The sequence below is a fragment of the Chiloscyllium plagiosum genome, unplaced genomic scaffold (genome assembly GCF_037043375.1).
Source record: "Chiloscyllium plagiosum isolate Xiang-an unplaced genomic scaffold, Cpla_swu_hap1 HiC_scaffold_23, whole genome shotgun sequence".
Classification (NCBI taxonomy): Eukaryota; Metazoa; Chordata; class Chondrichthyes; order Orectolobiformes; family Hemiscylliidae; genus Chiloscyllium; species Chiloscyllium plagiosum.
In genome coordinates, this window is record NW_028270161.1 from 17683239 (window position 1) to 17695997 (window position 12759).

At 40.3% G+C, this 12759-nt stretch overlaps 1 protein-coding gene across 1 annotated transcript; it reads left to right on the top strand.

The window, feature by feature from the left end:
• The first annotated feature begins 4707 nt into the window (after window positions 1–4707).
• LOC148145818 (uncharacterized) lies at window positions 4708–5664 on the top strand. The gene has a single exon (XM_087999283.1). It carries the CDS (start codon window positions 4708–4710, stop codon window positions 5662–5664), a length of 957 nt encoding a protein of 318 aa, XP_087855409.1.
• The last annotated feature ends 7095 nt before the right edge of the window (window positions 5665–12759 follow it).

Below are 12759 nucleotides of genomic sequence, written 5' to 3' on the forward strand. Positions count from 1 at the left end.
CTGTTAGAGTATGTTATACTGCTATATTATTCCAAATTGATCAAAAAACCATTTGTCTACCATTTGTCTGCCATAATGACAGATCAGAATCCCAAAGTACTATGAAATTTTAATTTTTAATTCCAAATTGTGCTTTTTAAAAGGGGGCTGTTACAGACAAAAAAAGACTGCAGATGTAAATTCAGTGCTGTCTGGCAAAATGCTCTGTGAGATCCATGGAATATTGTACATGTCAGGGGCATTTCAGAGAGAGAGAGAGGTATAACAGGAAGGGATAACAAGGGAGCTGACTATACCCCCACTCTAATCTTATGGAAAACTACTTATTGCAGAATTTCTGTGTTTTGCCCTTCTAGGAATATACACAAAGGATTAAAAACTGCTGCAACGCTGGTGTGTGTGAACTAATGAAAGAAGTATGTTAATAAATCAAGGTATTCATTTTCTGGATTCAGGTGCTCATATGTTGTGAAGGTCATAGCCGAAGAACCATCCACTAGTTACCCTTGCATTGTAGGTAAAATAACTATCTCACTGAGTTCTAGAAGCCAACTAGCTAGCAAGATGAAAGGAAACAGCACAACAAGGATTCTCTCTCCCTCTCATGGAGACTTGTTGTGGATGTTTATAGAACAGAAGGAACACTTTCAGCCAATAAAGATTTGACTAAATTAATTCCATTTTCCAGTTCTTGAACAAAGTCCAACAGGCACTCGCCCTGAGTTATTGGCAGCTAACCACCATCAAAGGAAACAGAATAAAAGAATTTCAATCTCCTGCAACAGCCAAATTAACTGTTCAAATATCAATATTCCAATATCTATTCCTCAGAAATCATGCGGAGACACTGATCGATATATCCCCTTTCTTTTCTTTTGGACTCACATCCATATGTATGTATTGGGTGTTATTCTTTCTTACTACATTAGAGACAAATAAACTCATTGTTTTATTAATTCAAGAAAGCCTGGTTAAATTGACTCATCATAAAGCAAAAATTCATTTGGTCTGGGAGTAAGGAATCCAAAAGGGAAGGATCCTTTTCAAACTAACCTTGTAGCAATCAAACAAGGGTGCAGGCGAATAAAGGGAAACCAATTAATCCCTCCTTACCTGACATTTTAACAACTCGGGTATTTACGTGGAATGTAATCATTTAGGCAGCTTTGCCCAGGGATTGGTCATGCCATAGACATATATAAATATATCTAAGATGCCACATCATTCATCATTGTACTGCACCAGTGTACCAAAACAACAATGTATAATTCCACACCACATTGAGAGGTCTGGAATGATGTTCTTGATGAATCCTCCAATATTTCAGTCTAAAATTATGATTATTTCAAACTTATGGGAATCACAAGTACAGTGTTTGAGTAAAACCTAAGCATTATATACACAACCTAAGCATTATATACAAGATGAATGCTGAATCAAGTTGTGGAAAATCAACTAAGTTAGTGTCAGAGAGAGACAGAAAAAAATCATGTATAAATAAGATGGTTGCTGGTGTAGCAATAACACATGGATCCAGCCCATGATTAACCGGGAAGCTAATGTTGTAGAGGCATTTGTGAAGTTTAATGGCGTGTAGACTCACGTTCTGTAGCTTTCTAAAAAGGAGAACAGATCAGCTGGGTACTTTTCTGAATTGAAGAGAATGGTTTAAATCTAATATAAAGGGAAATTCCAAAATCTTCTACAAGGATATAAATTGGATGATAGTGGTTAAAGCAGGAGAATTGTGAATCAGAGACCAAAAAAGGGATTTACAAATGGTGGCAGAGGACATAGCTGAGGTGTTAAAAGAATACTTCGCATCTTTCTTTACAAGAGAGGAGGATGCTGCTCAGGCCGTGACAGAGGTGACAACTCTATCATGAGAAGTGTTCTAAATTAATGAGGAAGAAATCTTGGACAGATTGTCGGCACTTATAAAGAAAAGATCCATCTAAGAATTTTGAAGGAAGTGAAGGCAAAAATTGTAGGGACACTGGCCATACTCTTTCAACCTTTCTTGGTCTCAGATGAGGTGCCAGAAGACTAGAGGATAGCAAACATTACAGCCTTGTTCAGGAAAGGTTGTTAGGATAATCCCAGCAATTAGAGACCAGTTGGTTTAACTTCAGCAATGGGAAAACTTCGAGAAACAATTATTTGGGATGGAACTATTAATCATGTGGGAAAAGGTGGGTTGATTAGGAAGAGTCAGCATGGATTTTCAATGGGGATTTTAACTAACTTGCTGTAGTTTCATGAAAAGATAACAGGAAAGGTCAATAACGGTAGCAATGCTGATATAGTATAAAGTATATAAATTTCCAGAAGGCATTTGATGCAATGCCATACAACAGACTTGTGAGAGTTATAGGTCCTGGACTAAAGGGACATAGCTACATAGATATAGAATTGGCTGAGAAATAGGAAACAGAGGGTAATAGTCTTTAGATATTTTTCGAGCTGAAGGAAGATTTGGAGTTCCCCAGGGGTTGGTATTGGGACCTTTGCTTTTCTTGATCTATATTAATGATCTGGATCTTGGTATATAGGGGATAATATCAAAGTTTTAAAATAACACTAAACTTGAAAGAATTATAAACTGTGAGATGGACAGTGTGGGACTCCAAAAGAATATTGACAAGATGGTGGAGTGGATGTATAGATAGCAAATGAGGTTTGCAGATAAATGTGTGAGCTGATGCACTTTGGTTGGAAAACATTGAAAGCCAATACAAAATAGGGGATACAATTCTAAAGGGGCTTTTGGAGCAGAGGGGCCTGGGTGTATATGTGCACAGATCATTGAAGGTGGAAGGACAGGTGAAGAAAGCAGTTCATAAAGTATACAGTGTTCTCAGTTTTATTAATAGAGGCATAGAATACAAGAGCAGGGAGATGTACTAGACTTGTTTGAGATACTTGTTAAACCTCAGCTGGAGTATTGTGTACAGCTGTGGGCACCACATTATAAAAAAATGTAATTGCATTGAAAAAAATGTAGAAGTGATTTACAAGAATGGTTCGAGGAATGAGAAACTTCATTACGAGGATAGATTGAAGAAGCTGGAACTCTTCTCCTTGACAGAAGGTTGACAGGAGATTCAATGAGGCCTTCAAAATCATGAGCTAGCTGGATACATAGGGGGAAGCTGTTCCTGCTCAGAATGAAAAAAGAACAAGAGAGCATAGACTTAAAATTATGCACAAATCAAGTAAAGACATGCACATATACACATATACATTTGTGGAGTGAATTTGTACCTGCAGAGATACATGGTACTTTGCTCAAAAAAAATACATGAATCCATGTAAGACTCTGTTAACTCACTTTTTAGATGAGAATCAGTCTAAACATTATGGCACAGACAACAGAACATAGGGGCTAACACCTTCAATATCTTATCTGGCCTGACACCAATTGTTACAGTTAACCTGAGAATGTAACTTTTAAAAAAGTTTTGTGATTCACATATGAAAGAAGTGAAACTATCATGGTCATTCTAACAGATGAGAGATTTAACAAATAATAAACGTATTTTTCAATGTATAATTTCAGTTACATCACACTGCAAACTTTTGCTATAAATTCTGTGTCTTACAATTGTGTACTCCACAACCACCTGATGAAGGAGCAGCGCTCTGAAAACTAGTGCTTCCAATTAAACCTGTTGGACTATAGCCTGGTATTGTGTGATTTTTAACCAAATAAAACAAGATCTGGACAATATCCAAGCTTGGGCTGACAAGTGGCAAGTAACATTCACGCCACACAAATGTCAGGCTATGATCATAATCAATTAACTGGAGAAACTTGGCATTCTCACCAGTAGTAGCAAAGCCCACCCTGGCACCATAGTGGATAACATTATCACTGCGGGGAAGTCTATTATCAACTTATCGGACCACACCCTTCGACCGGAAGAGATTGAAGTCCTGAGCAGGGTCTCAACTTCTGCCCCACCATCAAAATGGACCCGTTGGTTCTTGAGGCAGACACTGAGGAGTTTATCAGATGAATGAGACTCCAGGAATTCTTTCAAGGTGCCAGCAGTGATCCCAACGAGCCCACTGACGAACTGGAACAGTCACCACAGGGATCTGTAAAGGAGCAACTAAAGAAGGTGTCAACTTGGACCCCATTGGAGGACCGCTGCCCTGGGCTTGACATGTATGCTCAAAACGTCAGCAAATAAATAAATGCCAGATTCATCAACCATACCCACAAGGTAGAGCAAAATATCACCCATTCACAATGCAATGCCATCCAGGCTCTCAAAACCAATCACAATATTGTCATCAAACCAGCAGATAAAGAAGGAGCCATTGTCATTCAGAATAGAACAGATTACTGCAAGGAAATGTACCAACAACTGAACAACCAGGAACACTACAGGCAACTATAATATACCTGTGAATTAAACACATTGATCAGGACTTTGGATCCAGAGTTCCCTATGCGCCCTTATCCCACGTACTTCTCGTGTAGGCGACTTCTACTGCTTTCCAAAAAGTACACAAAGCCAATACACGAGGACATCCCATCGTATCAGGCAATGGGACCCTGAGTGAAAATCTCTCCGGCTATGTTGAAGGCATCTTGAAACCTATTGTATAGAGGATCCCCAGCTTCGTTGCGACACTATGGATTTCTTACAGAAACTCAGCACCCACGGACCAGTCGAACCGGGAACATTCCATGTCACGATGGACGTTTCAGAACTCTACACCAACATCCTCCACAATGACGGCATCGCGGTAACAGCCTCAGTACTCAACACCAATAACTGCCAATCTCCAATCACCGTCCCACAACTCATCCGCTTTATCCTCGATCACAACGTCTTCACCTTTGACAGCCAGTTCTTCATCCAGACACATGGCACAGCCATGGGGAACAAATTTGTACCCCAATATGCCAACATCTTCATGTACAAGTTCGAACAAGACTACTTCTCCTCACAGGACCTCCAACCAACATTATACACCAGGTATATTGACGACATTTTCTTCCTCTGGACCCATGGCGAGGAGTCACTGATAAAACTACACAGTCATATCAACAAGTTTCATCCCAACATCAAACTCACCATGGACTACTCTCGACTATCTGTCTCATTCTTGGACACATGCATCTCTATCAAGAATGGACACCTCAGCACCACACTCTACCGCAAACCCACAGACAACCTCACAATGCTACACTTCTCCAGCTTCCACCCAAAACAAATGAAAACAGCTATCCCCTATGGACAAGCCCTACGCGTACACCGGATCTGTGCAGATGAGGAGGAATGTGACGGGCACCTGGAAGTACTCAGGGATGCCCTCATAGAAATGGGGTATGATGCTCAACTCATCGACCGCCAGTTCCAATGTGCCACAGCAAGGAACCGTAATGACCTCCTCAGGAGACAGACACGTGCTGCAACCGACAGGGTACCCTTCGCTGTCCAGTACTTCCCAGGAACTGAAAAACTACGCCATGTTCTTTGTGACCTGCAACACATTATCAATGAGGATGAGCACCTCGCCAAGACCTTCCCCACAACTCCACTGCTCGCCTTTAAACAACCGCCAAACCTCAAACAGATCATTGTTTGTAGCAAGCTGTCTGGCCTTCCGGACAACTGCATACAATCCTGTCAGGGAAAACCTTGCTAAGAGATAAAAGCAGGAATGTTAGACATCCTGTTCAGTCTGAGAGCTGACTCCAAGGGAGCTGGATCAGTGTCAAGGACCCTCCATGTGTAAATAAAGCATGTCCTGGTGACTGGACACTGGCCTCTGTGGAGTTATTTCAGTCATTAAGTTAAAATTGAAAAGAAACAATTGACAGACTGGTAGTTCAGTTCATTTGGGGCTCTGCATGCGCTGTTGTATAAAATACTTTGAATGAAAAAAAAACAAGTGCACAATATCAACTGTTGATACTTCTGGATCACATGGAGCATTGAGTAGTCAGATGACAGCACTGACTACACAAATGGTTAACCTTCAGTTAATGCAAGTAAAGGCAGCATTGCTGCAGCAGTGAAATAGAAGTGTAAGAATGCATACGAGACATAAGACCTGTAGATGCTAATAAACTTGCAAACAGAAGGAAAGTGCCATGTATATGATCAAACTGCAGAATTTGTGAAAGCCTAATTACTGGGAAAAAATGTACAGAGCAGGAAAATAAAAGATAAAAGTGTTACTTAAATCATAGCAAACACAGAGAATGCTAGTGAAACTCAGCATTCTCCGTGTTTGTTTCAAATTTCCAGAAACCACAGTATTTTGTTTTTACTTAAATTGGAGCAATTGATTTCAGGCTACACGTACAAGTGTAAGTGTGAGCATTCAGTCTGAAAAAACAGGTACAGCGAATGACTTTGCAATGAGAAAATGGGCTGAAAACCATATAAGGACAGATAATGTCATCTCTGAAGCACAAGGTTGTAATGAAGCTCTCAGAGGAAGCTTCCCGCATTTGTCATCAGTTCCACTGAAATGTGCTTGATTCATAAAAGGATCAGTAACCAAATATTCCAGGTCTTTTCCCATTTTGCCAGTCAGTAACACTGCATGAGATGACAGAATGATCTATCAGTGACAGAAGAATATGGCATCGAATTGTCTGGATATGTATGAAGGCACCAAGCAGAATTTGAACATCCCATGTATAGGCTTGCATACCAACAGTGATAATTTAACATAGATAATGGAGAAAGCTCCCAGTGACACAAAAACTATACCCCAATATTATCTACAGTCCACTGAAAAAAGGCAGTCTGGGAAAAAGGTAACAACATTCACATAGAAATACAAAATTGATTAAATTCAGATTTTCTAAATTTATCACTGACATAGAATGCTTTAGTATTTACAAAATTCAAAGCCTAAGTTGACATTATTCAACCTGAGCTGGAATGGACCAGAAGCTGGGCTAACGATCAGAAAATGGCATCTGATAAGAATAACATGTGTGGGTGTTGATAATAAATCTAATGACAAGATCAATGGTCACAGATTGTAGGAAGTGGTGGGTAGTGGATTTGAGAATGGATTGGGAATGTTTAATGCTGGATTCTTACAGTGTGTGATAGTGATTAATAGCTCAACAGAATGTTGAGGTTAATTGCCAAAAGTATGAAGTCCAAATTCAAGGTTGCAGTATTTAGTCTGAGTCACATATTCCAAAAAAAAATCTTTTTCCTATCAGAGTCATAAAGATGTACAGCATGGAAACAGAGCATTCGGTCCAACTCGTCCATGCTGACCAGATATCCTAAATTAATCTAGTCCCGTTTGCCAGCACTTGGCCCATATCCCTCTAAACCTTTCCTATTCATATAGCCATCCAGACGCCTTTTAAATATTGTCATTGTACCAGCCTCCGCCACATTTTCTGGCAAATTATTCCATACATGCATCACCCTTTGCGTGAAGAAGTTTTCCTTAGGAAGGTCTTTTGCCCGAAACGTCGCTTTTCCTGCTCCTCAGAGGCTGCCTGACCTGCTGTGCTTTTCCAGCACCACTCTGATCTAAACCCACTTTTTAAATCTTTCCCCTCTCACCTTAAACCTATGTCCTCCAGTTCTGGACTCCCCTGGACCACAGGGAAAAGACCTTGGCTATTTACCCTATCTGTGCCTGTCATGATTTTATAAACCTCTATAAGGTCACCCCTTAGCCTCTGATACTTCAGGGAAAATGGCCCCAGTCAATTCAGTTTCTCCCAATAGCTCAAATCTTCCAACTCTGGCAACATGCTTGTCAATCTTTTCTGAACCCTTTCAATCTCACAACATCCTTCTTATTGCAGGGAGACCAGAATTGCACACAATATTCCAAAAGTGGCCTAACCGATGTCCTGCACAGCCCTAACATGACCTCCCAACTCCTACACTCAATGCACTGACCAATAAAGGCAAGCATATCAAACGCCTTCTTCACTATGCTATCGACATGCGCTTTCACTTTCAAGGAACTATGAACCTTCACTCCAAGGTCTCTTTATTCAGCAATACACCCCAGGATCTTACCATTAAATGTACACACAAGTCCTACTCTGATTTGCCTTCCCAAAATGCAGCACCTCACATTTATCTAAGTCAAATTCCATCTGCCACTCGTGGTCAGGTAGCATCCGAGGAGCAGGAAAATCGACATTTCAGGTCGGAGCCCTTCCTGATGAAGGGCTCTGGTCCGAAACGTTGATTTTCCTACTCCTCGGATGCTGCCTGACCTCCTGTGCTTTTCCAGCAACACACTCTCAACTCTGAACTCCAGCATCTGCAGACTTCACTGTCTCCATCTGCCACTCCTCAGCCCATTGGCTCATCGAATCGAAATCCCATTGTACTCTGAGGTAACCTTCCTCGCTATCCACTATACCTCCAATTTTGGTGTCATATCTCCCATGTTCTAACCATACCTCCTATGTTCACATCCAAATCATTTGAACCCAGCACCAAGCCTTGTGGCACACCACTGACCACAGGTTTCCAGTCTGAAAATTGAAAGACTGTTTCTTGGTTTCTTTAATATTTTAAATTTTGTAAAATAACAATCTGCAAAACCTTACAGAAAAGGAACAAATTTTTTAACCTCAGCCTAATTCTGGTAAAGTCATTCAGAAAATGCTTGGAACCCGAATGCCTGTGACCCAACTACATTTCAACAGTACTGTTCAAACCTGTAAAGGGTGAAGATTTCATGCACTGCTTCCAAGTTAATCCATATTCAAAGCAGGGTAACAGAGAGTATTTATCTTGGGAATTCCACTTTTCATATTGTAAATGTCTTAATAAGACTGAAAACTAGCATGCGGTGGCAAATTAGATACACTGCACTCCAGAACAACCCAAGTAGAACATACCCTGGTGAAGCTCAAGACCAGGAACTATTTTGGTTTATTAAAGACTGCCTACTTTTTTGTTGGAAACAAAATAGTTAACGTTTGCATAAATATAGTTGATAGAAATATTGCATATATGCATAAATGTTCATACATGGAGTTCATAGATCTAAAATTCTATCCAATATTTTAGTAGAACCTGTCAACTTTCTTCTGTAATACTGATAACTTGGATTATACGGTGGCATAAATTGCATTTATTTAATAGTCAGAAATAAGCTTCACCATGCCCTGTCTTGTTTATATTGCTTTTTAAAAATATATAGTGAAGGAAGATCTCTAACATTGAAATTACTGTTGCTGATATTAGCAAACTAACTAATACATTGTGCAGCAGTTTTCAATCAGTAGTACACATCCATTTAAAATACAGGTAGTTTTTCCATAACACGATGGTTGCATTCTTGTGCAACCCTGCATTTTAGAAAAATTGCACTTTAGAAACAGCACTTAAAGTGTCGCCAATGTAATCCCGTTACAGCCAACACATGTTTTAAAAGTTCGTGCTTTAGAAATAATGGCTCTAATTCATCAATTGCATACAGCGAATTTGCATTAACAAAAAGTGTGTCATAGCAGAATAACCTGTAAACCATTAGTCTTACTATAACCATGAGGTTACACTTCATCCCAATTAGAGTTTCTGATCTCACATCCATGCCTTGAACATTGAAATGTAAACATGTACAAATGTCTTTCCTCGTTTGCCATAGTCAGGCAACCTCTATCATAAGACATAAATCCTGCAGGTAGCTATCTTAGTGACACTTCAATAAAGATACTGTCCTGACCAGATTGATGTCTTATGAACTATAGAACATGGTGTCAGAAGTGAAGCTGTGATTAACTGTTGAAGAACTGTAAAAATGTACAGTTACTTGCAAAGACATAGGAATGCTCAGAGCTCTGAAATCTGATAACAAGCATTTGAAAAAAAAGCTAAAAAAGAACAATCACAGACAATGGGCAGGTTATAAATACTGTGGAGGATATTGTGGAAAGAAAAAGCAGGCATTTCCAGCATGGGAAAAGCAATGTTCTTAATACAAGAAGTTGTATTATTTTGTACACACCTGCATGGTTTAAAGGAAACAAGCAATTTCAAACGGTCGCTGGACTAATGTCAGCTGAAGATTCTGATGAATCACTTTACACCATACAGTAGGTTGGTTCAGTCAGGTTGATAGGTGGCTGTTGGAATAAAAATTGCAGAAGAATATCAGGTCAATATAAATTGTCAGATAAGCACTGGTGTGTCGTGCAATACCATATTCTTCAAAGACCTCAGGAAAGTAGTTTGACATACTGATCCAAAATTAAACCTTCATGAAGTTGTAGCTTACCTAGATTCTCACAAAGTTAGGACAGAAATGTATTTGGTATTCACTACAGTGTCTAAAACTATTCAAAACGTTTGACCTAAAAGTTAAAAATTACTTAGAGTCTCTGTAATTGTTTTCCATTGTAGCGAAGTGACGTCTGAGTTTTCCAAGTTGCAAAGTTGAATGGAGAATAATGTCTGGACTTATGTGAAAGGATCAATGCATTCACTGTTGCATCGAATTTAAAACTGAATTGCCTGCCACTTGAATCTCTGCATATCAAAATTCATCCTGTGGGTCTGCACATTAAGGGAACCAAATCCTTATTGAGTTACTGTCACATCATCCAGGAAATATCACTCAGAGTCCTGTAAGGCTGGGACAGTTGCATAGTTCTGTGATCTGTGTTAACTGTTTGTGCGGCCACTGCAGCCTTACTCCAGTCTCTCTTCACACTCACAAGTCTCTATAAAACTAGTGAGGTTGATATTCCATCATGGAGTTCTTTCATGCCTTGGATCACACCCTGTTTCTAAACATGTTTTGCTGTCAGTATATTCTATGAGCACTTGTTTATTCTCCATCTCTGTAAATACTTGCATTTTTGCATTACTTGATTTTTGCTGTTACTAATTGCATACTCTATCATAGGCCTCCTTCAGTTTTAGCTTTTTCCTAAGCTTTGCTGTTCCGTAGTTCAGAGTCCAGGTATGCTACAGAGTCCATCTCTAGGCAGCTCTAACCAATGATAAACTTCAAAGTTTGTGAAAAGATTTGTAGTTTGGGTGCTCGTTGTTGTGGTTCTGTTCGCCGAGCTGGGAATTTGTGTTGCAGACGTTTCGTCCCCTGTCTAGGTGACATCCTCAGTGCTTGGGAGCCTCCTGTGAAGCGCTTCTGTGATCTTTCCTCCGGCATTTGTAGTGATTTGAATCTGCCGCTTCCGGTTGTCAGTTCCAGCTGTCCGTTGCAGTGGCCAGTATATTGGGTCCAGGTCGATGTGCTATTGATTGAATCTGTGGATGAGTGCCATGCCTCTAGGAATTCCCTGGCTGTTCTCTGTTTGGTTTGTTCTATAATAGTAGTGTTGTCCCAGTCAAATTCATGTTGCTTGTCATCTGCGTGTGTGGCTACTAAGGATAGCTAGTCGTGTCGTTTCGTGGCTAGTTGGTGTTCATGGATGCGGATCGTTAGCTGTCTTCCTGTTTGTCCTATGTAGTGTTTTGTGCAGTTCTTGCATGGGATTTTGTACACTACATTGGTTTTGCTCATGCTGGGTATCGGGTCCTTCGTTCTGGTGAGTTGTTGTCTGAGAGTTTGTACATTCTCCCCATGTCTGCATGGGTTTCCTCCAGGTGCTCCAGTTTCTTCCCACAGTCCGAAGATGCACAGTTTAGGTGGATTGGTCATGCTAAATTGCTCATATTGTCGAGGGATGTGCAGACTAGGTGGATTCGCCACTGGAAGAGCAGGGTTAAAGGTACAGGGGAGGGGGTAAGGTCTGGGTGGGATGCTCTTCAGAGGAGCAATGTGGAATCGATGGGCTAAATGCCCTACTTCCACACTGTAGAGATTCTATGATTTATAGTTTACTGTCATCGCTCTTCATTTCAAGCTCTCACTTCCATTATCTGATTCCATAAATCTGGTCACATGCTTTGCCACATGTAGCAAGATGGAAACAACAGGGTTAACTGAAAATAATTATATACAGAGAATAATAAAGACTTATTTAGAGCTCTGTAAACACAGGCTCTAGTTTTATGTGATCTGATGGCACTATGATATAGCTTCTTTCTCATATATTCAATAGCTACACTTAGAGTACATGTATAATCCCCTTTACATTTAGTACCTTCCAATCTACAGGAACTATTCTAAGATTTTCAAAATTCTGGAATATCTAAATCAATGCATTCACCATCTCTGCATCCACTTCCTGCAAAACTGTAGCCTGGCAACCATTGGGTAATATTTCCTCAGTATTGCTACTTTCTATTCCTCAACCTCAGAGTTAACCATTTGTGGTATGGTCTTTGCAGTTTTGTAATGTGAAAACAGATGATATAATTGTTTAACATCTCTGCCATTTTCTCTCAATTATAATTTCTCCTATCTCTGCCTCTTAGGCACTCGCATTTACTTTCACTAATCTCTTCCTTTTTGCATGCTTGAAAAAGCTCTTACAATACATTCCGGAAGGAGAAAGTGAGGACTGCAGATGCTGGAGATCAGAGCTGAAAATGTGTTGCTGGAAAAGCACAGCAGCTCGGACAGCATCCAAGGAGCAGGAGAATCAACGTTTCGGGCATGAGCCGTTCCCTCCTGAAGAAGGGCTCATGCCGAAACGTCGATTCTCGTGCTCCTTAGATGCTGCCTGACCTGCTGCGCTTTTCCAGCAACACATTTTCAGCCCTGATAACATTCCGGCAACATTACTGAAGACTTGTGCTCCAGAACTTGCCACTCACCTAGCCGAGCTGTTCCAGTACAATGCCAACACTGGCATCTACCTGACAATGTGGAAAATTGTCC